Source organism: Hippocampus zosterae, chromosome 4, assembly GCF_025434085.1.
Source record: "Hippocampus zosterae strain Florida chromosome 4, ASM2543408v3, whole genome shotgun sequence".
In the NCBI taxonomy this organism is placed as follows: Eukaryota; Metazoa; Chordata; class Actinopteri; order Syngnathiformes; family Syngnathidae; genus Hippocampus; species Hippocampus zosterae.
Genome location: NC_067454.1, coordinates 23,628,274 through 23,654,459, shown reverse-complemented (window position 1 = coordinate 23,654,459; position 26,186 = coordinate 23,628,274). Strand labels below are relative to the sequence as shown.

Here is a 26,186-nt window from a genome sequence, read left to right as displayed (position 1 = left end):
GGATTCAGTTTCTCAACAGCGACTCCGTTGTTGTGTTGTGTGCTTCATAATGAGCCACATACTGTATTTGCAATGGGAAACAGGAACATCATCTCCACAGCAGCAGAGCTAGGGAGTGGAGTGTTGTATTTTATGTACACGTTTACCCATGATTCCCTGTGCTCCCTGGAGAAGAGGGCCCAGGAGAGGGATGGTCATTGAGTATGTGTGTTGTTAAAAGAAAAGGTGATGTAACACAGAGGTAAGCACGCTCCTGTCGCCGGGCCGCATCCGATGTTCAAAGTGTGGTCGCATCAACAAAACTGGAGTCCGTCATTGACGGACTGACCCGGGCACTCACGATTCCAGTGACGGTTGAAAACTTCCATGATTGCTTTGTCGGTCAGTTTTTCGAAGTCGACCGTGACGGGCATTCATCAGTGACGCAATGACGGATCTTCCATCAGTATTGACGGATTGCCCTGGGCTGATTATTCATATTCACTTTTTATTTACATTTTACACAATGTCATTGGAATTGAGGTTTGTATGTTTGTTGGACACCACACCGAAAAGTAGTGATCCGTATGTTCTGTCAAACCCTCGCCATTCTGTGGCTTGTTGGTCGTTATATCCATAATGCGAGCGGAGTCCGCGCTCCTATATTAAGCCACTGAGACACCAGAGCAATGCAGCACTCTGTTCATCATGTGTCATGCACGCGCTTTTAGCTCGCCAGCGGAAAACCACCGTGTCTGCTGCACTTTATGATACATTGGTTCTCCAAAGTGTAATTTGTACCATCAAAAGAGCCGCACTGCCTTTTTCAGATCAAAAGTAGACTCTCACTCGGTCGTGCTATTTCTTCGTATTGGCTGGAAATTACCACAGCATCTGTTATACGTATCAGGATTCCGTTTTTGTTACTTGTACACTGAGAATAGGGTCAGGAACAAGAACAGACTACGCTTGAAAAGGAGTTTCTCCTCAACAGTCTCATTGAGATTCAGCATTTGTTCTCCTCAAATCCTCCTACTCACTTCAAGACGACAACAAGGGAGCATTGCGGGAAACAGGAAGAGGAGGAAGACAGAGTTAATTCGCAGCGGTAATGGCACAGAACCACAGAAAACCGCTCCATGCTCGCCTCTTATTATGCGTGCCAATGTCCATCTTGCCACCTCAAGCTCAACTACCCCCTTGACCGTTTCCACAGCAACTCCTGCTTTTTTTTAGCTCAGTCTCTCAGAGAAGGTTCTAAGCCAATTATCAAAAAGACCCTTCCAGAGAATGAAACTTAAGCATTCAAATAGAGACTTATTGTGCTGATGTGAACTATTTTGGCAAGTTTGGAGACTTGCAATCCCAACTGTGTAGACTAGACTAAACTCCCCTCCTTTTTTATGTGTGTCGATGCCCAGCATCGTAGACGCACCATATTCAATCTAAAATGGCAAAAAGCAGCCTAAGTACACATCTGCATGTAGATTTAGCTATAACTGAATCCCTGCCGAGGAAACCCAAGATTGTCAAAACTGAAAATTAAACAGGCAGACAATCAGAACACAGCCTTTGGCATGAACATAGAAAGTACAACTGTGTTATAAATTGTGATCATTACTAGCCAGGAATTAGCTAAGGATTAGACATTTATAACACTGACCTGTGAATTGTTACTGGAATTGCATGGAAGCTAATGGTTGAAGTTACTAACAGAATGACACAATGCTTCACTCAATCGTACAAGTCCGTTTCAATCTTTTTTTTTTTCCTAGACTGCCGTAGAAATCCACCCTTCAGTGTCAGTGTCATCTTTTAAATCAAGAGCTGTTACCTGTTCACGGCCTTCACACTCAGCAACTCAAAACTGCTGAGCCAGGTGGCCTCCCTTTAATGACCGTGAGTAATGACATTTGGAAATTTCCTCATACACTGTCGGAAAAACTTTATTTCTCAAACGTATATCAGATGCCAGTGTTCATTTTGTTGACAGAATTCATTTATTTTGTCACCATTTTTTTCCCCAGAAAAAAACGGAACAAAAACAAAAATAGAAGCATTCATTGATACGATAACACGAACTAAATTGATTGACAATTTTGTCACCAAATAAAAGAAGAATGAAAAAACACTGATGGAATCCAATCAGAAGTAATCATTTGCCGGTAGGAGCAAAGATTCATTGAGAAAATATAACATACGGGACAAAGCGAGAAGACAACCAATCAGAGAAATTAAAATTTCTTGTCAAAATTAACATTGACAACAACAAGAACCAGGTTGTGTCCCTCAGTCTTTCAATGTATCTCCAGTTTGTGCAAAAGGCAACGATCTCTGCATGTGGTTGAGAGATAGAGGAAGTAGGTAAACGTCGCCATGCTAATGTGGATTGGATTGTGATAGGATTCCGAAAAAAATGTTTTGGCTTCAGGCACTCACTGATACAGCCCCTCTGGTAAGGCCGTAGGTAAGAATATTAAGCGGTGTCAATTCTTACAATTCAAACGTCCTATGTATCAATGGACAACAACCATGACTCGAGTTACTAGAGCAAATTCAAACGTCAATTCACAGGTTTACTTTGGCTTCTCATAGTTTGCCGCAATAAGGTCAAACATTTGAGTCCTCTTTGCATCACAACAATGCGACTGTACAATCAAACCTGTGCGTGTCTCCTCATCCTCAGATGGAGCATGAATACAAGTACTGTTTTTGTTTGTGTCCCTATCACCACTGGGCAGATGACACGCGCGGGAGCAATTGTGCAGACACTGACTACTCAGACACTGAGAGAAGCAGCATCATACAAATGAAAGACGGACACAAAGAGGCTTGCTGTTGTTTATCAGTCCTGTCCACTGTTGTTTTTGCTGCGTTGCACCTTTGCACACATTAAAGCTTTGTATAAGCGTCACCCTTATCCATTCATCCATTTTCTGAACCGCTTTATCCACACAAGGGTCGCGGGGCGTGCTGGAGCCTATTCCAGCTGTCTTCGGGCAGTCGGTGGGGGATGTGTGCGTTGGCCTAATCAGGACATGCAGTGTGATGAATGCATGGAGTACATACTTAATATGGGATAAGAAGTGTAGAAGAAGAATGTTGTGACTGAGCTCTATTAATGCAACTTATTTTTCACAGATGATGAAGAATATGTGCTTGTGAGTATTGTTATATTACATGTCTTTATGGGTTCCTGCAGTGTTTGTGTGTGTGAATATTCATTATTGGAGGAATATCACTGCTGCCGAAAGTCGATTCTAATTGCTGTTAGCATGTCAATGGGATTTTACATTGACTTTAGCTTTAGCACTAGCAAAGTTTCTATAACAAAGCATGTCATGTATTTAAAAATACATTTTGTATAATTGTTTTTGTTGTGTGTTTAGTTTTACAGTAAATGCCACCCGGGTTGTCATTAAACAGCTTAAAGCCTGCTCAGGGAGAGCATTATCCCATACACGTAACACAGACAACATGATGCGTTTAGGGTTGTTTCACAACATCATGAACTTGTAAATACACTGCACCATTTAACGCAATGATAGTTTTTCTTTGATTACAATGTTTTTAAGGTGAGCATTAGAAGCCAAAATCAATATCACAATGACATTTCTATTAATTGCCAGGCCAGCTGAATATACACATCTCTTACGAATTTCGACCTACTCGACAGTGTGTTCATATCTACCGATGTCTCTCGCTGTTGCATCCCAATGTAGTGCAAGTGCGCAGTGTGTGTGTGCGTGTGTGAATCTGTCACATCAATCCTTGTGAAGCAGTGGCAGGTTAAGCAGGAGTTGCAACCTCCTAGTATCCTTCATGCATTATTGAACCCGAGGGAAACACACAGTGTCAGGAAGGAAGACCGAAATCTGCCGGACAGACTTACACTTACTTGGGAAGCAGTACTCTATGTTGTAGGTTTTTATTTTTTCTATCTACGCCAAATGCTGTCAAATGCATTTAAATATCAAAACACAACATCTCTTCATGTGTTGTGTCATGTTGTCTAACCTGACAAGTATTTTTCCTCCAAGTGCATTTGCTTTTGAGAGACTAAAATGACAACAGGAAGTCCCATAATGTCAAATTTAAAGGTATACTGATGAAATTGGGGCATCTTTCCAGATGTAAGCTTGGAGAAAACAAATAAACAATCACAGCAGCAAGCGGGGGCAGGTCTGTAATGTGATGTATGATTCAAAGCTATTTTCACAATACATTCTAGAAACGGCACATCAGAAGGATTGTCAGTGCTAATAGGATAATAAGATGCTTCTCTTTTCAATTAGAAAATAATGTTATCCCTAGGGCGGCAAGGTGTTTGACCGGTTAGCACATCCGTTTCACAGTGGAGAGGTGCAGGGTTTGATTCCGACTCCGGCCTTCCTGTGTGGAGTTTCATGATGAATAACTATGCTTCAAAACAACACATGCTCAAGACTGTCGACATGGTCGTGGACTTCAGGAATCATCTTTTGCCAAAGCTGCCCCTCACAATGTCCAACTGCCCCATGTTCACCAGAGATTCTTTAAATTTCCTGGGAATTCCAGGACATGAAGTTGGAGACCAACTCCATCTTGAAAAAGACCGAGCAGAGGATTCTCTTTTTGCAGCTTCTGAGGAAGCATGGTCAATTGTTGAGACAGTTCTATCCAGAAATCACTGAATCAGTCCTGATTTCCTAGGCTCCATCACAGTCTGGTTTGCTACAAGCACCAAAAAAAAAAAAAAACAACGACATAATCCGACTGTTATGGATATTTAGGACAGCTGAAACATCATCGGTACCCTCTTACCCACTTCTCTCGGACCCTCCACACCTGGGTCATCACCTCTTTAAGCCCCTTACCTCAAGTAGGTATTAGTGAGCTATGCACACGAAACAGCATGTTTTGCTTTGCTTTCAGTGGTCAGTGCTATCGCATTAAAGATACCCTTCCATTCATTTAAGCCTCTGTGTCACATTCTTGTCACAGTTGCAATAGCAGCTCAACAAGGGGAGACACATTTCTTGTGTGTGTGTTTTTTTAATAAACTTGGCCAATAAAGAGGATTCTTAATCTGAATAACATTGACTTGTCAAATTTATTCAGTCAAAGGTCAATTCTGAGGAGAAACAACAACACGGTGTGGTGAATTCTAATTTAACAATCCCTAAGGATACGTCCAGATGTCATGTCATGTCCTGCCTGTTTTCCAGCTCTCCCAGGAGCAACACACCTGATTCAAATAACAGGATCGTTCTAGTGCTGCTTCAGAGCCGGCTGATGAGCTGATCATCTGAATCAGGTGTGTCGCAGCCGAGACAGCTGGAAAACAGACAGGACGGTGGCCCTCCAGGCCCGGAGCTGGACATGCCGGTCATAAGGGATAGAAAGGACATAGGATGGGGATCTGAAAGGCCTCAAAAGGTCTGTCTCACCAGACCAACCTGAGCCGACAATCGAGACAATACTTTGATAACAGAAATCAGGATTATTGGATCTGTCTTTTGAATCCCCTTACATCACATCACTGTCACTCAGCTCTAAATCCACACCATGGACCTTTGCATCGTTTATGATACACCACTGTAGAGGCGGGGTAACCAATCACATGCCCGTGTGTCAATAGGAGGTGGATGTTTGGCTGCTAATTTGCATAAAACCCTATAAGACAGGTCACTTAAAACCAGAGAGACTCCTTTAGTTCTGTGATATGCTGCTATCAGTTATATTAACAGAAAAGAGTTTGAGAACTGAAAACAAGAAGAGCGTAACATTATACTTGTGAGAAATGATAGAACACAAATCTCTGTGAGAGTCATAGCGATCCCACGCATACGTGAGCAATTGCATGTCATACAATTTCCTGTAGGTGCGTCATATTCTGAAGCCTTGAACAAAATATGCTGCTCCCACTCACTACGATATCATCGCCACGAGCAAAATCAACAAAAACCAACAGCAACAAACACAGCAAGTGGCTGAAGTGGTTTATGATGGACGCTATTCAAGCGACAAAGGTTATGAAGGTTGTGGTGAAGTGTCAGGATGATAGAAAACACTATTAATTTCTCCCCCTCAAGAAGAAAGAATATTATTGCAAATTAATAAAATATGAGTGCAGGCAGAGTTGAAAAGCTCCTTCAGGCTTCTGTGGGTTTGCTTTGTCAGTCAGGACTTAAGAAGTTTCTTGACTCAAGCCCTTTCTTACAATAAACACTACACACAAAGCCTTTTTGGAGGTGTCCTTATTTACCCACATTTGTTCTCTAAAAATGAATGATGTGCCTTTACATTGAACTAGTGATTATTACATTTGGCCTAAACATTAAGAGTAATATGGTAAATTATACTCATGACTTGAGTTAGAGTACAGCATCTGATACAATAACACCAAGAGGTCAATGTGATACTTGTACATAAACAACAACAATGAGATTTTTACTTCACGAGAATGTCATACTGAGGGATTTGGGTGTCGGTGTGAAGGAAAAAGGTGGAGCCAAGTACAGGGAAGTAAGGAGGCAGGTAGCATGAGTTTTCTACCAAAAAGGAAAGTGTTTGCAAAAAAGGGCAATCAAGGCATGCAGAATATTTGAAAATGCTGAATGAAAAAAGTTCCTCCCCTCCCAAAAAAATCTTGTCCTGTTTGCTTGGTGTTTCAGTCTCAGGCGGGTGAGTGGGTCTCCAAGTGCACCATTTCTCTAGACGCCTCATGTTTATTATGCCAGTTATTTTCTTGCCACATATTTGTCTTTGTTTCGTGTAAGCAGTATTTTGGTTTCTAATTGTAGTCTCGGGTTGTATCATTTGTATTTTGGGGTTTTCATGACAAGCATCCATCCATCCATCCATTTCCGAATCTGTTTGTGTTATTGTGTTAATCTGGCACAATTCAATTCCAAACCTTTATAAATGTCTTTTTTCATAGATGGTCAAAATGTATTCATAGGGCCCAATGTATGGCTTTCAGACCATTACTATTGTAACTGACATGGTGACTACCCCCCATCCCTCCAATGTGAACACAAGGCTAGGAAAAGATCTGACAATAAAAAACGACTGTCTGAGTAGCTGTCTAGACATATGTAAAATTTTACAAATAAAATTTCTGCGAGTTTGCATTCTCCATGCTTGAATAATAAGTATTACTGGGAATACAGATATTTAATGTATCTATTGACACGACGGTGCAAAGTGTCACGCCGGAGGAGGACATTTACATGACAGCAATTCCCCTGAGCAGCACAGCAATAAAAAGCAGCAGGTTAGGTTCTTTGCACATCTAAATGCTAATGTTTCCTCCACCTAAAACAAATGCAGACGCTAATCGACAGCATTGCCGAGCTCAGCAGCAGCAATGATGACAGCATACCGAAGGAAAAACGGAAATACATCAGAACTGAACATGTCAATGCACCGTTGTGTTTTGCAAGCTAAATTAGAGGTGCAATGTTTAATCGATTAAACGACAACTAATTGATTAACACATTAATTGACAATTTTGTTGATAATCGATTTTTCATTTAGAGACCTTGTTTAATTTAAAATTGTCCAAATCCTGGCAATTTTAGCCTCTCAACAGTAAATATGCTCAGATTTCTATAGTACTCCATGAAAGAAGCGCAGTGGAATGGGTTCTCAAGCAATTCAAGTACCTTATTTCACCACAGCCGCAGCAACGAACTTTCATTGTTATTCCGAGCAGCATGGCGCGTCGTAATGGCTGAATTTGATGGTATTCCAGATTGCCATCACCAACTCTTGCTACTCATGTCAACAACACAACATCCTTCTGAAATAATGTTGAATCGTTAATTAATAGCGCTACAAAAATGACTTAATTACACTGACACTGTAGAGTATGGCACATCTTGCTAGCGTTTAGCGGCTAGCAGCACTCAAGTGCTGACGAGAGCCATCGGGTTACTTTTCAAACGCAGTCGAATGGACATAAATTATTTCACAATGCAGAAGTACAGGGTTCGATTCCAGGCCCTGACCTGTGTGGGGTTTGTATGTTGTTCCCATGCCTGTGTGGGTTTTCTCCGGGTACTCGAATTTCCTCCCACATTCCAAATATATGCAATGCAGGTTGATGGACCACTCTCAATTGTCCCGAGGTGTGAGTATGAGCGTGGATGGTTGTTCCACTATGTGTTCCCTGCAAATTGGCTGTAAAGTAGTTCAGAGTGTACCCTGCGTACGACCCAAAGACAGCTGTGCACACCAGGCGACCCTTGCGAGGATAAAGCGGATCGGATAATGGATGAATGAACTCTGCACACTTTGATGAAAAAGAAATCCATTCCAACTGATCATATTTTAACAAACCAGTCTTTACTCAAGTGTGTTGTTTTAGTTGGCAAAATCACTACTGTACTTCTAATATTCACTTCAACTCAAAGACCAAAATCTGTGGGGGGAGATTTGTCTAAAATTTCACTAATGTTCCAAGTGAGGATATAGTATATTGCTCATTTATATCTATATGAATGGAGTATATATATATATATATATATATATATATATATATATGCAGTATATAAAATAAAACTACTACTTCCATTATTGCTTGATTCTCAATTGCAGGTTCTTCTACAGATGGCATGCATAGTAGTAAGAGCAGATTATAATTACGTAGTTTTATGGTTGTCTCTATTTCAACTTTTTGGGAAGAAGTAAGACAATAAATAAATGTGAGCCAAGTCATGGCCAGTAATCGGTATGTATCATCAGAAAACATGACTTGTCTGCAGTAGTCAGAAAACGTCAATGCAATATATTTTTTTCCAATATTCTGTTAGCAGTAACGGTGTGTTGCTCTGCAACATCTCAAATACTGTACCACTTAAATGTTTGCCTAGCCACTGCATTGCTCTTGATTCGCTGAAGATGGTGTAAGTTTATTGCTGGGGGAATGTAAAAATTATTTCAAGCGACAAAAGAATTCTGCAGACTTGACTTCTTTCATGCTAATGGCTTCCAAAGCACTGTCGGGGAAGGAGAGAAAGAAGATGTTATAAATAATGAAGTGCAAAATCACATTCAAATATTGAGTGGATTTCTACAAGGGTCCGCTGAAAAATGCAAATTCACAAGGGCACGTAATGCATTCAGAGTAGCCTCTTCAAATAAACAGCCAGTGGCATTTTCTGAGCCACTGTTGACGTAAGCCACCAGAAATGATGGTCAACAAAAATTCCTGTCACTGTACCTTTCCAAAAAAATACTATATTGTCCTGATTGCTTCCATCTTACTTTATTTACCTTTTCGGGTTAGTTTACTGCTTTTTCGTTGAATAACAATTGCTTCTATAACCATGAGATTAGCATATAGCCTCGGTTATACCCACTGAAACTGTCACTGAATTAAAGAGTCGGATAAAAAATGAACACGATTTCACAAATGTTGTGTACTGTTCAAGGTAACAAATGTCATACAGATTGTACCTTTCCTGTTTGATCTACATAATCTGACCTTGATTCTTGCATGTTCTCGGATAGTACCTGCTTGTAATAGTAACTAGCCATATTCCAGAGCAGAGCGCCTATAGTGAGAAAACAGCGTCCTCATCCTCACATTAATTGCACGGGTTGGCCAGCTCTCAACCGTAGCACCGTCTCAATTTAAAAAAAAGCTAACCATGGCGGAAATATATTTCCCAAAGCAATCCAGAGCCTTGCTCAATTGCTTTTGAAGAGCTGTGCAAAAAGGCTGACTTGAATCGCTCAAGATTTCTGCATGATGTTTCATTTTGAAAGAAGTTATTGTAATTGGAATACTGCCTTCCGTCTTGCATGGCTATGAGGAAGGGAAATGTCAAATCAAACACTTCTCCTTGTGCCTAAATGGGTTATTCCCGGGCAGAGGTTCATGCGTGATAAAATACACTGTCGAGATCGAACAAATTAATCTGTGTCCCCTTTCCAACACCAATCATGAGCAAAGTCAAAATATTATTTTTTTTGCTATGTCAATCTTAAGTCTATTAATTGTTATTATTCTTATATGTTTTTATTTTTTCAATTAGCTCATCATGTCTCATTTGCATGTCAGAGTTGGCATTTTGCCTCCCCGCCTGGAGTCCAATTTAGCATCCTCCTGCTGCAGTATGAATAAAATCCCTGCAGCCTGCGGGGAAGGTGTTTGTGCGTGAGTGCATGTGCTGCAAACTATCGACTTAGTCAGGGAGTCAGAGATTCTCAAAGGGATGTTTTAGAGGAAATGGGGAACGCTATTAGCAGAAAAAGTGGGAAGATGTGTGTACGTCCCGATGGGAACGAGGTGGAGGATACAACCTGGCAACCCACTCTCAGTACAACGACACGTCAATATGTGTCTGTACCCACTCCCCTATTGGCACACACCTCGGGTCTCCATCAACATCGCTTTCTTCCTTATACTCCCCTTCCGGTTCTCTCACTCGAACAACGCGCCGCAATTTTCAATCAAACCAAGTGGACCCACTCATTGTAATATAAGCCACAGTTCAGATTTCTTAAACCAGCATTTCAACTGCGATCTTAATGTGTGTCATTTAAGAGATAGGAATGCATCAGTTTGATGTCAGTGATGTACAGTAGGTGCAAAAGGCTCATGCATGTCAACATCAGGAAAGAATGAAGAGTACAGTGACCCCGTTTATCGTGGATTCAGTGCATCGCGGATTTTTTCAAACATATAAAAAAAAAATCATATACATGGAGTACAGTACTGTATATGTTGCTCTATGTGACTCTCATGTTTTGCAGCTTCTCATGGACTGTTTGCGGACTTAAAAAATATATATATATACATTTTTTTACTTGTATAAGTTAATTGGCCGCTACTTTGCGGATTTTCGTTTATCGCGGGTGGTTTTGGTCCCCATTAACCGTGATAAATGAGGGATTACTTTATTTGTTTGCCAAGTCAACACAGAAAGAGTTTGTTCCCTATCGTTGTTGTCCGTAATAAAATAGACCAAGACGAAAAGGGTATACAAAACCAGTATATGTAGACAGTGGCGGTTATAGAAAGTTTAATGTGGGGTGGTGAAAGGGTGGCAGGAGGTTCAGTTGGGTGGCAGAGGTTATTTGGTTCAAATGTGTGCCTCACGGTGCAGAGGACATGGGTTCAATTTCAGATGTCCATGGACTCCCATTGGGTACTCCGGTTTCTTCCTACATTCCAAAAACATGTGTGGCAGGTTAATGGAACACTCAAAATTGTCCTTCGAGGTCTTTACGTGGGTGGCGGGTTATTTTATTTTTTCTCACATAAGTGGCTTTTCATTCGGATTTCATTTCACTATTGACGGTGAACACATGTATGCGATGGTGTTTTTACTCTTGCGGCGACTGCCCAACTTGGGGACTGAAGCCACACCGCCGGCTCAGGAGCACAGAGCAATCAGCACTGCCAGTTCGCTTTATAATCATATTAGATGGTTAAGCAAAATCAGTGTTTACAAAAGTTACCATACGTTATACATGATCTGAAATGCGTTCAGATTCACCTGTGTGAGGATAAATGGACTGGAAAATGGATGGATGGATGGATATTCTTCATCGGCAGGTGAAGTCCAATCTCATAACATTCAAAATGGCGTGTGAGCAAGATGATAGTTTGTTTCATTCAGCATTAAACTCACTTTTAAATGAGCAGAAACACAGTCATTAAAACACCTGCAGCTGGAGACTCTGAAGACATTTATTTCAAAAGAATGCATTTCTTTCTATGTCACATCCGCTCTTTGCTGATCGGTTTATTCGACTGCGTTTACTCAGGTTTGCCTCGCCTCAGAAGTCCACTTGACAAGACTCGTTACTGGTACAGCGGTGAGCCGGGATTTCCAAGCTCCCGTCTACATTTGACATTAATTGTCTCACTTGAATGACCATTCGAACATACACACCATGGAAGATGGCAAACACGACCGCAATTATACTTCTGGGAAGAGTTCAATTCAATTTATGTATGTATTTGTAGTGACTAAAGCAAAATAACTAAATAAATAAAATAACATCCTATTTCCACAGATTCCACAATTTCTTCACCACATTTTAATGGGTTCTTCATTGGCCCAGGTACTAGTCTTCCACAAGGTTACATGCATATCATTTTGCAATATATTGCTAAATGTATGTCCTATTTACTGTAATAACTGCTTTTTGCTGTAATAAAAAAAAACAGCAGATAGTGGCCTCATACTTTTGCTAATATCACTGTATTAATTCAACCAAATATTACCTGGAAGCTTTGGAAATGGAATTATTGGAAACCACGATGTCTGTACCTCATGTTGCCTCTGACTCACTGTGATCACACAGATTGGGGGTGGAAACAGGCTCTGAAAATGAAGATGAGGCCAAACACTGTGGACGTCACATCTCATGATGCAAGACAGACTCTGTGTCTGCTCTGCCTCCCACCCCAAGAACAATGAAGATCAAGCCAGAAAGTGCCTCTCATCCCCATGTTCCCATGGGTGCTGACACACTGAGCAACACCAACAGCCAGTGGTCAACACCAGTGTTTGGTTGTTAATAAGACATGCAAAGACAAACATGTCACTGCATGTGTCTGTTTACATATCTATCTATCTATCCATCCATCCATCAGTTGTGAGAGAAGTGTGTGGGAGTGTGAGAGATGAAAGGCAGCCAAATGATGTGAATGAGCTCATTATGAAAAGGAACTCACGCACCAGTCGTTTGATGAAGCCGTTACAGCCAAAGGGTTATCAATATGAAAATGAATGCGATCGACATGGGGTCGTCCTAAAATAGCGCGTACATTCACCCGACAGGTAGACGCTCACGATTGGACCAACGTGAAGTCTCGAGCTTAATGTGAGCATCCAAAAGCATTTTTTTACGGAGTTCAACGGGTGCTTTGATAGCTGCAAGGCCAGCCGCCCCTTTGTTAGAGCGGATGCAGAACACTTATTCACTGGCTGAGCAGATCAGCATCCAGCGTTCCCCCCCCCCCAGGATGCCCTGGACGAGAAACGCTGATGCCCCCAATCTGCGGAGCGCTTCTCGACGCTTGGCGACGGTTAAACTCTCTACTCTCGATGCGTCTCATTAAAAGTCGGTCCTACCTGGATAATGTTGATAGTGTCGAACAATTCAACTCCTTCCGAGAGCAGTAGGAGCTGGTGATGGCAGACCGATCATCCCCCACCATTTGTCTCAGCGACAGAAAACGTACCGAGCCTGACAGAAGCGGCGCCCCGGAACCAGTATGACAGCATACGAGTCCACTGCGGCTGTCTGGATGGCCGTGCGAGGGCTCATTTGCACGCCCAAACATCGGCTGGCAAATACAATTGCACACGGCAAAATAAATCAACAAATCGAAATTAGGCACACATTTAGTGAGAGTACATGAAATCTAATTCCTTCAAATTATGGTAGACAACAACATGTGCTGGAAAACACACACACACATACACGATCCAAATTTACACCAAACATTTCTGTCCATGTGCAACGGAGTGATATCATAGTCCTGACCCCCGTCACACATGCACTCAACCAGACGTCACTCCACTTTCTGTCCTGTTCGCTACTGTTCGAATTGCTGTGAAGAAGTCTGGGGAAACACTTACAAAATTGCATTACAAGAACAACTACTGTCATGATCCTGTTTTGGTCTGGCCAGCAGGTGGCATTAGCGGACTTCGGCACGCACCTGCTGCCAATCTTTAATTTGTGAACACTGTATTTAAGGTTTCTTTTAGAGACACGTGAAAATCAATAAATATAAATACATATATAATGGTAGTTTAATGTGGTTGTTATGAGATGTATTAGAGACTGGAATATTGTGTAGATTATATTTTATTTTTTGTGTAGAGAAAAATAAAGATGTGATTTACTAATAATGAAATAAATATGTGGAGGGTAGGACTAAATAAATCCTCCTACTTATTTTTCAAACATGTGCAAGCAGATAATGTGGTGTTATTTGTTATTCCGTTTTGCTCACTTTTTTGGAGGGTGTGCCTTTTCAGCAGGGCAGCCGTTTCTTTTTCCTCATCAAACCTTGCAGAATATTTAAGGACTGTCAAATGTCCACATCTCTGTTGGATTATTGACCATGCTTGCTGTTATGCTCAAGGGATGTTTTTGAGACCTCACGCTCATAGTCGCTACTTTTCCGATGGGCCCCCTTTTTCCAAGTATTTTGGTTTGCCAACTATGCTTGTCTGATTTAAGTTTCATGAGTTTGGGCCTTTGCCATTTTATTCTGTATTTTTGGGTGTCAAATTTACCTTGCCGTTTGCAAGCGCTTTATGTTCATGTTTGGTTTTCCTGGCTATTTATCGCCAGCAATTTCGATTTATACTTTGTCAGTCCTTTGTTTTTCATTCAATATTTTTTTCATAGTTTGCCTTCTTATGAACCCCAAAAAATTGTTAAATTAGCCGCTGACAACAACAAAAAATACAACAAATATATATGAGTTTTATTTTTCAGTTTAGCCAGATATTTTTTGCTCTAAATTTATGTGCTTTTTACCTTAAGTCATCATCAAGCCTATTTTGACAAAATAACGAGTAGAACATGACCTGAAGATATCAGTTTTAAACTGTATGGGACAATAGTAGAAAGTCATCAACAAAATACAGTGAGTACTCGAATAAAGTACAAGCGCAATGTACTAACTAAAGAAGTATATTTGCTGCATTTACTTCCCATCATATTATCATAGTTTTATCGCTAGCCTGAATATGACAAAAGAAAATAAACAAGCAAATAAAATGCTTTTGCAGTTTTATTTTTAAAGATCGGAGAGGCTTCACAGTTTTGAAGAGTTAGAATGGCTTTCTGTTCGCACAAAAACCAAACTAAATCAGGATACCGTAACGGTCTCACCTCAAGTGTTCCCCAAACTCAGCAAGGCTCAGCTTTGAAATGACATTTTAAATATTAAAAAGCAATTTGTCTCCATAAGGTTTGTTTCCACACAAATATCAAAAAATACTGCAATGGTATAAGTTGAGTTTTGAAGTTAATGGGTTCCGCTTTAGATGACACTTTTGTCTTCCCTGTTATATTAATTTAACCTCCGCCTCAAAGTAAGTTATAATAGACATGAAGGTGGGAAATGGGCGACATTTTCTGGGGCTTTAATTTTTCATTCAAACATCAATACTTCCACCTCGTGGACACATCTTAGCATTACGGTCAAGGAAAGCTACAGGGGACTGCTAAAACACACGCGCAGACACACACGCACACACACACACACACACACACACACACACACACACACACACACACACACACACGCACACACACACACACACACACACACACACACACACACACACACAATTGTTTGTACTGTAGTGATATCAAGCAGTGCCAGAAAGACCTTCGCTGCTGGAAGAAACATTACGAATAACAGACCAATAGAACCAAAATGCTCATTTCGTCTTCATTTTCTTTCTTTATTTTCAAATACATCTTCAAAAGGCGCTGGCATGCCCCTTTTAATGGGGCACGTGCCCATGTGGGTATCTGTCATCAAAATCCAATTTTCAACACCGAAATGATGTCAAATTGATTTGATGTGCATGATAATGAGCTGTACGCCTGTGCTCAAGTATCAGTAGTGGCCATTAAACTGGCCAGTATGACTGGAAGAAAAAAAATGCTCAGTGAATATGTTGCAGCCTCAACAGAGTTTTGCTACATTCATTAATTTGAAATCTGTGAGCGATTGAGGCTACCTTCCCCTGTCCTGCCTTCTCGTCCCCGCATTTCATATGCGTTAAGCAATGCTGGCAGGTGCGCCCCACCTTTGATATACCTTTAGGACCGATCCTGGTCTGTATCAACGACACAACTCTGAAAAAGTCATTGCAATGACCCGTTTGGCGTCGCAGAGCCCCTTACTAGCAGGCTTGTTGAAAAGATGTCAAAACAATTCTATATGAAGCCAACTTATTAATGAAAGTGCTGAAAAATCAATGGGAAAAAAAACCTCAGGGATGAAGTACAGAACAAAAAATGGTGGCAAGTCTATGTTCTATCAGGAAAGTGGTACTGTTAGTTAGTTGCAGCATTGGTTTGAATTTGTTTCCACAGAACAGTTATGTTCCCTTATTAGCCTTGCAGCAATAAGTTAGTTCTGGCAATGGTCATTTTCCTTAGCAGAGTAATGCATTTGGGGCCAATTTGAGAAATGGAGTAAGGCTGCATGGCAAATCCCCACTGAAGACTCAGGTACCAAATGCACGGGCCTCCACCGTATATTACAATGACAAAAAACAAAACCAAAACAAACGAATGTTACTCACTCGATGTCCTGTATTAAAATACAAGTTGGTGGAAAAGATTGTGCAACACCATTAAGTGATTGTTCCATTGACCATAAATACAGCCATAGCGTGCGCATACACATACACGTGTGCGCGGGCCTTCAGACAAACCAAAAATGAATGTATTCAAACTCAAAACACAAAACCTGACAACAAGCAAATGTGCGAACAGCATCTTATGACATCATGAATGACATTGGGTGGCTGATAATATGCGGTAGTGGCTAATTATTGTTTCTCAATGCTGTGACTGCCGATGGGAGTTCAGAAGTTGACATTCAGCCTGTACAGATAGATAACTAATGCATGCATGCATGCATTTTCCAAACCGCTAGATCCTCACTAGGGTCGCGGGGGGTGCTGGAGCCTATCCCAGCTGTCTTGGGGCAGTAGGCGGGGGACACCCTGAATCGGTTGCCAGCCAATCGCAGGGCACACAGAAACAAACAACCATTCGCACTCACACTCACACCTAGGGACAATTCAGAGTGTTCAATGAGCATGCACGCATGTTTTTGGAATGTGGGAGGAAACCGGAGCACCCGGAGAAAACCCACACAGGCCCGGGGAGAACATGCAAACTCCACACAGGGAGGCCGTAGCTGGAATCGAACCCGGTACCTCTGCACTGTGAAGCCGACGTGCTAACCACTGGACTACCGGGCCGCCCATAACTAATGACACATAAGTACAAAAACAACCCAACACAAGTAAGACCAATTTTACATTATCCATCGACTAAGTCAAGTGGCATGATCTCAACAGAAAAGAACATCACAGAGTGAAAGCAAAAAAATAAAGGCAGTGAGACTCGCAAACAAGCAGCAAGTGAATGTGTCTGCAGTAAAACTCCTGGCAATGCGTCCCAGGAAACTCATTCAATATTTGGTGATGCAATACGCTCCAGACGGTCGGCGGTGCGGGTCTGTTGCGCAACTAGAATAATAACAAACATTAGAATCACGGCAGTGCAATTGCTATGACGTTGCTGCATGATAGAACGTTGATACTGGGTGACTGTCGATCGCTGTGTTGAATTGGACACTAGAGGCCGCCGATAAGCTGCGTCAAGACATACACTCGTCGTGGACGTGAACGGTGAGTTGATGTGCTATAACATCGACAGGACAGGCCTATATTGGCTGTCATTTACATGAAGAGTGTAAAGAGAGCACGGCGAATTGCTCGCGAGACTAACACGTTTGTGTAACGCGATGGTTTTCTTCTGAGCCAAGCGGAGAACTTAAACCGCGCGTGTCAGAACGCGTTGTTTTTGTGCGTAAAAAAACATTCTGCGCGCACACTTTGCCACCTTACCACAATTATTCAAACCTTTGTGAAGGCACTTGTTTTATAAAAGTAATTTATTAATGAAGAGAATAGAAATTGCCGACTACAGGTAGAAAGTCAATGATTCTGGCGTCTTCTTCGTCTTGTCTCGCAAAAATCCACGATTAGATTATAGCACCCGGAAGACATTCTCTTTTTCTTTATAATGAAGCAACACGTTTTATGGAATCAACATTCTGAGCGCTGAATAGCTCGCAGCTTGTCCAACAAAAGCTGCATGGATATAAATGATTTTGTATTTTTGGTCTATCGTGTTGTTGTTGTTTTTTTTTGTCGCGTGCGATCACGTATGAGAATGCGGCGATGGGGAGCAAAGCAGATGAAATGAGCAACATATGCAGGCGCGCGGATCCCGTCGCCTCAGCCTCGACCTCCTCCCGACTTTCTTCACGTCATCTCGCCCGCCCGTCTGTCTGTCGGATCCTCCCCTCAACCCCCCGGAATCATCCCCGAGAGCCACTCGGAGCTGGGAAAAGAGAGACGGAGGGGGAAAGGGAAAGTGAGAGAGCCAAAAATACACGCAGACACCCCACATCACCTAGACTACCTGCTCCGGCTCAGCAAGGGGAGGAGGACGCACAAGTGCAGGCGCGTCCGTGCGTGCCAACCGAGCGAGACAATAAAAAGGACAACAACACAACGAAAACTGGAATGAGAGTTTAGCTTAGACACTCTTTTGGGGCGAAGAGCTCAATTTAGCTGCGAGAATCCGCCTCAATGATTACACACTAAGAAGAGTCATGCATCTCAACAGAGAAGAAGGTAACAGCAGTGGTGAGTAAGATATTTATTTCTACATTTCTCGTCAAGAATTTTAGTTTCCATTTTAGATAGTTCAGAGGTCTTGCGTTGGTTAGCGGATGCCCTTGAGTGTGTCACGTTTATGTCAGGCGGTGATGCTGCGGGGTCATTGCAACAAGCTGCCAACTGCCATCTCCTATTGCTCGTCTGCCCCCGCCCCCCAAAACACACTCACGAAACGTGCATCGCAGTCAGATGGGATGTTGCAACACACCCGAGGTGTCAAGTCAGTGAGGCGGCCACTGGAGCACTTGTTGTGCTCAATGTGCCGTCCACCAGAGGTGGCCTGAGCAAAACATCACAAGGTCAACCACTCGGTCATATTAATGAGCTGTCTGCATGTTTGTGTGTCTCCCAAGTGTGTGCGTCTGTGATGATGTTGTTGTGTGTGTGCGTGCGTGTGTGTGTGTGTGTGTGTCTCGCTGGAAGGATGTGGGTCTATCATGGAACAATTATGGTGTTGAGTGAGACAAACCTTCCCATTCGGATTTGTTATCACAGAGTAAATAGATTGCTGTGCATCCTCCTGGGATTTAAACGATATGGAAGTGTTAAGGTCACTAACACCCGCTGCTCATTGTTGTCTTAAGAAAAAAGACCAAGCACCTTTGATTTAAAATGCACATACAGTTGGTGCTGAACATAAACACATTCTCAATCAGTATCTTATGGACTTGCAGTCGGGCTAAGGCATATTTAGGTCAGAGTGTGTGTCCCCAGAGCACTTAAGGGTTTGGTGTAAAAAAAAAGGCATATTTCTAGAATAAATTTACACTCAATCCACACATCGATGCCAATTTGTGTGAGTACTCATTAATTTGGAACAAGGGCACTTTTGAAGTAAAAACATCATGACAAACTCAGGAAATATCATTGTCTGACTGACTGTAATTATTCGCCAAACGCCTGTGTGTGTGTGTGCGTGTGTGTGCGTGTGCATGATGTGCGTGTGTGTGTGTGTGTGTGTGTGTGTGTGTGTGTGTGTGCGTGCGCTAACTATAAATGAAAAAAAAAAACAGTAATAATAATATAATAATACATTTTATTTATAAGCGCCTTTCAAGTAGTCCATTTGTTGCTATATAAGCATAAACACCACTCTTTTCACATCTGAGCATCTTGCTAATTATGATATGATGATTCTGGCAAGGGATTGCTCCTTTTTTAGTAAGCTGCCAAGGTTTAGGAGCGCTAATATCTTGTTTGATGACAACTTTGCCATGTAGTGAACCCTGACACACTAATGATAGAAAGACTGATTAATAAAACTCCATATAGCTAAACTGGCAGTTAATTGCACTTGAAATATCCCCATTAGAAGCAACGCAACTTTCTCAGTATATACGTAAATCAAAAGAGTGGCTTGATTTCCTGACAAATATTTCACACCTGCGCTTTAATTGTCGAACAGTTGTGATGAATGACAGCCATATTTCAAATTTCTCTCTGTATTTAAGGACTAATTAACGTGTGATGCATGTAAATAACAAAAACTCAAATCCAATCTTGTTCCATAAAGTCTAAATATATTTAGTATAGTTTTAACCAGCATTCATAATCTTCTCCCATTACTCAGCGAGTGGACGTATTTTCATCTCCCAATGAATTGGAGTTAAAAGTCAATGGGTCTTTTCATTTCATTTAATTTTTTTTTTTTATCAACGTATCCAAGTGGTTTTAAAGAAGATGCTGCCAGGTCTTTCATTAGATCATCATAGCTTGGATGCCTGATCATGTATTTCACTTATATTTACCAAAGCTCATCGTTGTCATGTCCCGTGTTTGCCAGCAGGGGGCAGGCTTCCTGCTTGCCACCTACACACCTGTCACCCATTGGTGACTAGTTACACATGCTTTATTTGGGCGCGACAGAATACTCGTGCCATCATGGATCCCGCAGACGTAGAAAAGATTTTGTCCGCTCTGTCCCGACAAGAGCGACAGATGAGTCAGCAGGGCCAAGCCATTACGGAACTCCGCGGCGCGGTTTCCATGCTGGCTCATCGGTTCGATGAATTCGAACCCCGTTTGGTACAGTTGGAGGAACGGAGAACAGTTCGTCCTACCACCACTGAGGCACCCGCATCATTCCCCACAATGACGAGAGAGCCGTCGCTTCCACACCCCCCCACGTTACGGGGGTGAGCACGGGCAGTGTGGGTACTTTCTCCACCAGTGCTCGCTCATCTTCGACCAACAACCTTCCGTCTATGCTAATGACGCCGCGAAGGTGGCATATATAATGAGCTTGTTGACAGGTCCGGCGGCGTCATGGGCTATGGCGACGAGCGACGCGAAGCCGAGCCTCCGGTCTTCGTTTCACGACTTCGTAACGGCGTTTCGCCGGGTGTTCCACCATCCCGTGCGGGGCAGAGAGGCGGAGGGCCGGTTACTCGAACTCCACCATGGGAGGCGATCGGTGGCGGACGACTCGATCGAGTTCCGGATTTTGGCCGCCCAGAGTGGCTACGATGACCGAGTGCTGTGTGGACTGTTTCGTCGCGGATTAAACACCCAGCTCAAGGATGAACTGGCGACCCGCGACCACAGCTCCGACCTGGAGGAGTTAATCAAGCTCTCCCTACTGTTGGACAACCGCCTGAGAGAGAGAAACCGGGAGCGGGGAGGTGATCGGTTCCCGTCCCGGCATGCCACGTACCACGGGGAAGACCGTGGGACGCTTCGAGCAGCAGGACCCGGAGATCACCCCCGATTCCGGAATGTTGCCATCGAGGAGGAGCCGATGCAGCTGGGTGGCGAAAGCTCTGGATCGGAGTGGAGAAGGTGCCGGTTCAACGATCGGGCTCGGTCTGACAGCGGTCAACAAAGACCTCATGCTGCCCCCGGCAGTCCGGAACCTCCACCATCCTCGTTCACCGAGTTCTGTGAGTCATGACCCCGCACAGAGCCTCCCGAGCCTCGGCGAGTCGACACCCGGCCGGGGCACCCCAAGAGACTGGAACTCGAAGGGGAGATCTATGGGTGGTCCCGGTCGCGACGGGTTAGGGCCCTGATAGACTCGGGGGCTGATGATTGTTTTATTGATACCGATCTCGCCTCTGACTTAGGTTGTTTTATCGAGGAGTTGGCCGAGAGGAAGCGGGTTTATGATCTTGATGGGCGCCTCCTGGCGGTTGTAACACAAAGAACAGAACCACTAAAACTCCAAATAGCCGGAAACCATGTCGAGCATTGACGGTTTTATTTAATGCGGTCTCGAGCCACTCTGGTTATTCTCGGTTTGCCCTGGCTCAAGACTCATAACCCCGTTATTTCCTGGGACCGCCCGGCAATTGAGAGTTGGAGCCGGTACTGTTACGAGCGTTGTTTACGGTCAGCCGTAGGGGAGCGCAAACGTGCCGGCGACGACTCCCCTGAAACAATCTGCCTTGACTGAGTGCCTAATTGCTATCATGACCTACGACAGGTATTCAGCAAGGACCGCGCACGCTCGTTACCCCCGCACCCTCCCTACGACTGCGCCATAGACCTGCAGGTGGGCGCTCCATTGCCGAATTCGCGGCTATATCAGGTGTCTCAACCAGAACGAGAAGCACTAACAGAGTACATAAACAGCTCGCTCACTGCAGGTCTAATTAGACCGTCGCGATCACCGTTAGGTGCGGGATTCTTCTTTGTGGGGAAAGAAGGACAAGTCGCTGCGACCGTGTGTAGATTATCGTGGGCTGAAGGACATCACGATAAAAAACAAGTATCCGTTGCCGTTGTTGGAGTCCGCCTTCGCTCCGTTGCAATCAGCCACTATATTTTCTAAGTTAGATTTACGCAGTGCTTACCATTTGGTCCGCATTCGGGAAGGAGACGAATGGAAGACTGCTTTTAAGACCCCGCTGGGTCATTTCGAGTATTTAGTCATGCCTTTCGGTCTGACTAATGCTCCCGCTGTATTCCAAAGTTTGATCAATGATGTGTTAAGGGATATGCTGAACATCTTCTGTTTCGTCTATCTTGACGATATTTTAATTTTCTCCCGGTCGTTACAAGAACATAAGCAACACGTCAGACTGGTCTTACAGCGTTTATTGGAGAATAGGCTCTTCGTCAAGGCAGAGAAATGTGAATTTCATGTACCCGTCATCTCTTTTCTGGGGTTTATTATTGAGCAGGGCAAGCTGAGAGCACACCCCAACAAGACGCAGGCGGTGACGAACTGGCCTACTCCATCCAACCGGAAGGAGTTACAGCGCTTTTTGGGGTTTGCCAATTTCTATAGGCGATTCATTCGCGGCTACAGCCAAAAGGCACTCCCGTTGACCCGACTGACGTCCACTAAAGTCCCATTTAAATGGGACTCGGCTTCGGACTCGGCGTTCGCAAGCTTAAAAGCAGCATTCACTAATCCTCCAGTGTTGCAACATCCTAACCCTGACTTCCCTTTCGTCGTAGAAGTGGACGCCTCGGATTCGGGGGTGGGGGCGGTGCTGTCCCAGCGTTCCCCGGTCAACCAGAAGCTGCACCCCTGCGCCTTTTTCTCTCGTCGACTCAGTGCTGCCGAGTCAAACTATGACGTGGGCAATCGCGAACTGCTGGCTGTAGTCGCCACCTTGCAAGAATGGCGCCACTGGCTCTAGGGGGCTAAGGAGCCATTCACTGTCTACACAGACCACAAAAACCTGGAATATCTCCGCTCCGCCAAAAGACTCAACTCCCGTCAGGCCCGGAGGGCCCTATTATTGACCCAGTTCAACTTCGTCCTCACATACTCTCCAGGGTCCCAGAACACCAAGCCTGACGCCCATTCCCGTCTCCACGACCCTGTGGATAGGGACCGGACGCTGGAGACCATTCTCCCAGCCCAGTGCATCGTGGGGGCGCTGAGATGGGAGATCGAGCAGTGGAAACAAGAAGCTCAGGATGGTATCCGAGTCCCGGCGGAATGTCCCGCGGGGAAGCTGTTTGTGCCCCCACCGCTGCGTTCGGAGGTGTTGCAGTGGGGCCACGGGTCCAAGGTGGCTTGTCATCCTGGGGTGAACCGGACTGTGCATCTCATCACTCAGCGGTTCTGGTGGCCGGAGCTCCGGAGGGATGTGGTGGACTACATCAATGCCTGCTCCTCCTGCGCCTGCGGAAAGACCTCACGTCGGCCTCCGGCGGGATTGCTCCAGCCTCTACCCATTCCTCCGCGACCCTGGTCCCACATCGCCCTGGACTTTCACGGGCCTTCCTCCATTCTGTGGGCGGTCCGTCGTTCTCACTATCGTGGACCGGTTCTCTAAGGCCGCCCATTTTGTTCCTCTGTCCAAGTTGCCGTTGTTGTTGGAGACCGCCGACCTCCTCATCAAACACGTTTTCCGTCTCCATGGCATCCCATTGAACATTGTATCGGACCGGGGCCCCAGTTCGTGTCCCGTGTATGGAAGCGGTTCTGCCGGTCCCTCTGGGCCACGGCCAGTCTGACCTCGGGATATCACCCACAGTCTAACGGACAAGCCAAACGTGCCAACTAGGATCTGGGGGCGGCCCTCCGCTGTGTGTGTCTCCACCGTCCCTCCTCCTGGGTCGACCACTTACCTTGGGTGGAGTATGCGCACAACACCCTCGTCTCTTCAGCCACTGGTAGGTCCCCCTTCATGTCGGCCTACGGGTATCAACCACTGCTGTTTCCGTCCCAGGAGGGACAGGTGGAGGTCCCGTCTGTGCAGCATCACCTCAAGCGGGCCCACCGCGTGTGGAAGGAGGCCCGAGCTGCATTGTCCCGCACGGCGACCCGGAACCGGCAGATCGTGGACCGTCGTCGTCGCCCGGCACCTACCTACGTGGTGGGACAGGAGGTGTGGCTGGCAACAAAGGACCTTCGCCTGGCCGGCACATCCGCAAAACTGGGGCCCCGATTCACCGGACCGTTCGTGGTCGAATCCATCATCACCCCCGTCATGGTCAAGCTCCGGCTGCTGGCCACCATGAAGGTTCACCCCGTGTTCCACGTCTCCCTGCTCAAACCGGTGGCATCCAGTCCCTTGGCTCCGTCTCCCACTCCGCCCCCTCCTCCGCGGGTCGTCAATGGTGACCCAGTGTATTAATTAACGATATGGAGGGGTGGGGGGGGGGGGGGGTCGCTATGACCCTGAGCCACAGCATTATCGGGCAAGACCCTGAGATTTATAGATGTAAGGTATGTGAGATGAAATACCATTTTGTTCTGCTGTTAGGTGTGCATTTTACAACAGAAGAGCAATATGATGAAAAACATCACATCAAAATCATGGCCAGAGTAGAAAAGTCAGCAAAGATGGAGGCTATAAAAAAGACAATGGCACTCTGAGGTGTATGAAAAGTAACATCCGAATTTAGGATTAACCCCCAAAAAAATTCTTTCTCAGCTTCAGACATTGCCTGTCCATTTGTTGAAAATAAAATGAAGAGAATGGTCATTACCATCTTTTTACGTGTCATCTTATCTGTGTGAAAGAAGTGCAATTTTACTACCACCCTCCTTATTTACAACACATGAACAAAAATAAAGGCAGAGAGGGAGCATTTCATTTCTTATTCATATTTGTATTGCAATAACAACGCGCATTAAAAACAGACCTCAATGTACCCCTTGGGTCGAAAAAGCCATTAGTCTGCTCACTGGATAATGAGTATGTATTCGAATGAGAACACAATCAAGCACGCAAGATCAAAATGATCCGCTTATGCAAGCTGCACGCCTTAGTCTTGAAACTCAAAAAGGGCAAACAAAATTGATAAAGCAGCACAGCTTACCTTCTTTGAAGCAGTGGGACGTGGCAGAGTGGCTGTAAATATGCTGGTGCTAGCAAAGAGAAATGTTGGGAACATCGCGCAAGAGGGCAAGTGCAATCCATTTTCTTCAACAGAGCAAAAGATGAAGATTGTATGTAACGTATTGGTGTGAAATGGTTGAAACGAAAAGCACAATCATGTTAAGAGATGTAGGGATATAATCACAACCCATTCTTGACCCACCCATGATGCATGCTCAAAAAACATTGCTTCCCATCAGCAGCTTGACTTTTACTGGTGTAGAAGTCATCCATGTTTTACCAACACTGCTTATATTGTGCACGGTCGTGGAGACCTGCGTCTAGCTAACTTCCACACCAGGCTGATCACGAGTCAATCACAGGGCTGACATGTAGACAGACTGCCATTTGTAGTCACCAAAATCTAGGCTGTTCAATGATGAAGCCCAAATAATTATCTTTGTATGTACCGTATTTTCACGACTATTCGACGCATCGTACTAATGGCCGCAGTCTCATTAATGGGTGACATTTCTGTATTTTACACATACACAGGACGCACCGTACTAATGGTCGCAGTTTTACAGTGGTAAAACATACGCCAGCTTAAACATACAGCATGCATGCGCAATGTTCTCACGTTTTTCGATCAATCATCACCCAGAAATTCATCAAAGTCCTCATCCTCTGTATCAGAAGCAGAGGACTGCACATCTCAGTTGTCATTGAATGCATCACATGCTAGTGTGAGTTGCTACGCATTGCCGAGCGGAAAGAAGTAGTAACAGCAAAGTCAACATTTCTCTCGTGTGAAGCTTTCCCACATTTGAAAGTAAAGAACAGAGCGAAACATGGTGTCAGCGCGTGAGTGTGTAGAAAGAATTGAACAATTGTGCAAGTACCGTAATCAATCAAAAACGCCTCGTTCCGTCTCGTTGTTGCGTATTGTGGCGTAACTCGCCAAGCGCTGCCTCTGACTCTTTGTAAAGTTGTGTTTGCCACCGATCATCCATTGTTC

General features: G+C 44.1%; 2 protein-coding genes across 6 annotated transcripts in view; one reads left to right on the top strand and one right to left on the bottom strand.

The window, feature by feature from the left end:
- The window catches only part of apba2b (amyloid beta (A4) precursor protein-binding, family A, member 2b), a 46,594-nt gene extending 33,252 nt beyond the window's left edge, over positions 1-13,342 (bottom strand). The window contains exon 1 of one of the 2 annotated variants that reach the window (XM_052063077.1): positions 13,059-13,342. The gene's annotated coding sequence lies outside the window, so the exon portion shown is untranslated. The remainder of the gene's footprint in view (positions 1-13,058) is intronic. The other variant, XM_052063076.1, reaches the window with a different exon arrangement.
- A 4,530-nt stretch (positions 13,343-17,872) lies between these two features.
- The window catches only part of syt7b (synaptotagmin VIIb), a 143,069-nt gene continuing 134,755 nt past the window's right edge, over positions 17,873-26,186 (top strand). Inside the window, exon 1 of one of the 4 annotated variants that reach the window (XM_052063130.1) lies at positions 17,873-18,413. In XM_052063130.1, coding sequence (XP_051919090.1) covers positions 18,380-18,413 — 34 coding nt within the window. In that variant the 5' untranslated portion in view covers positions 17,873-18,379. The remainder of the gene's footprint in view (positions 18,414-26,186) is intronic. The other 3 variants (XM_052063134.1, XM_052063133.1, XM_052063131.1) reach the window with 3 other exon arrangements.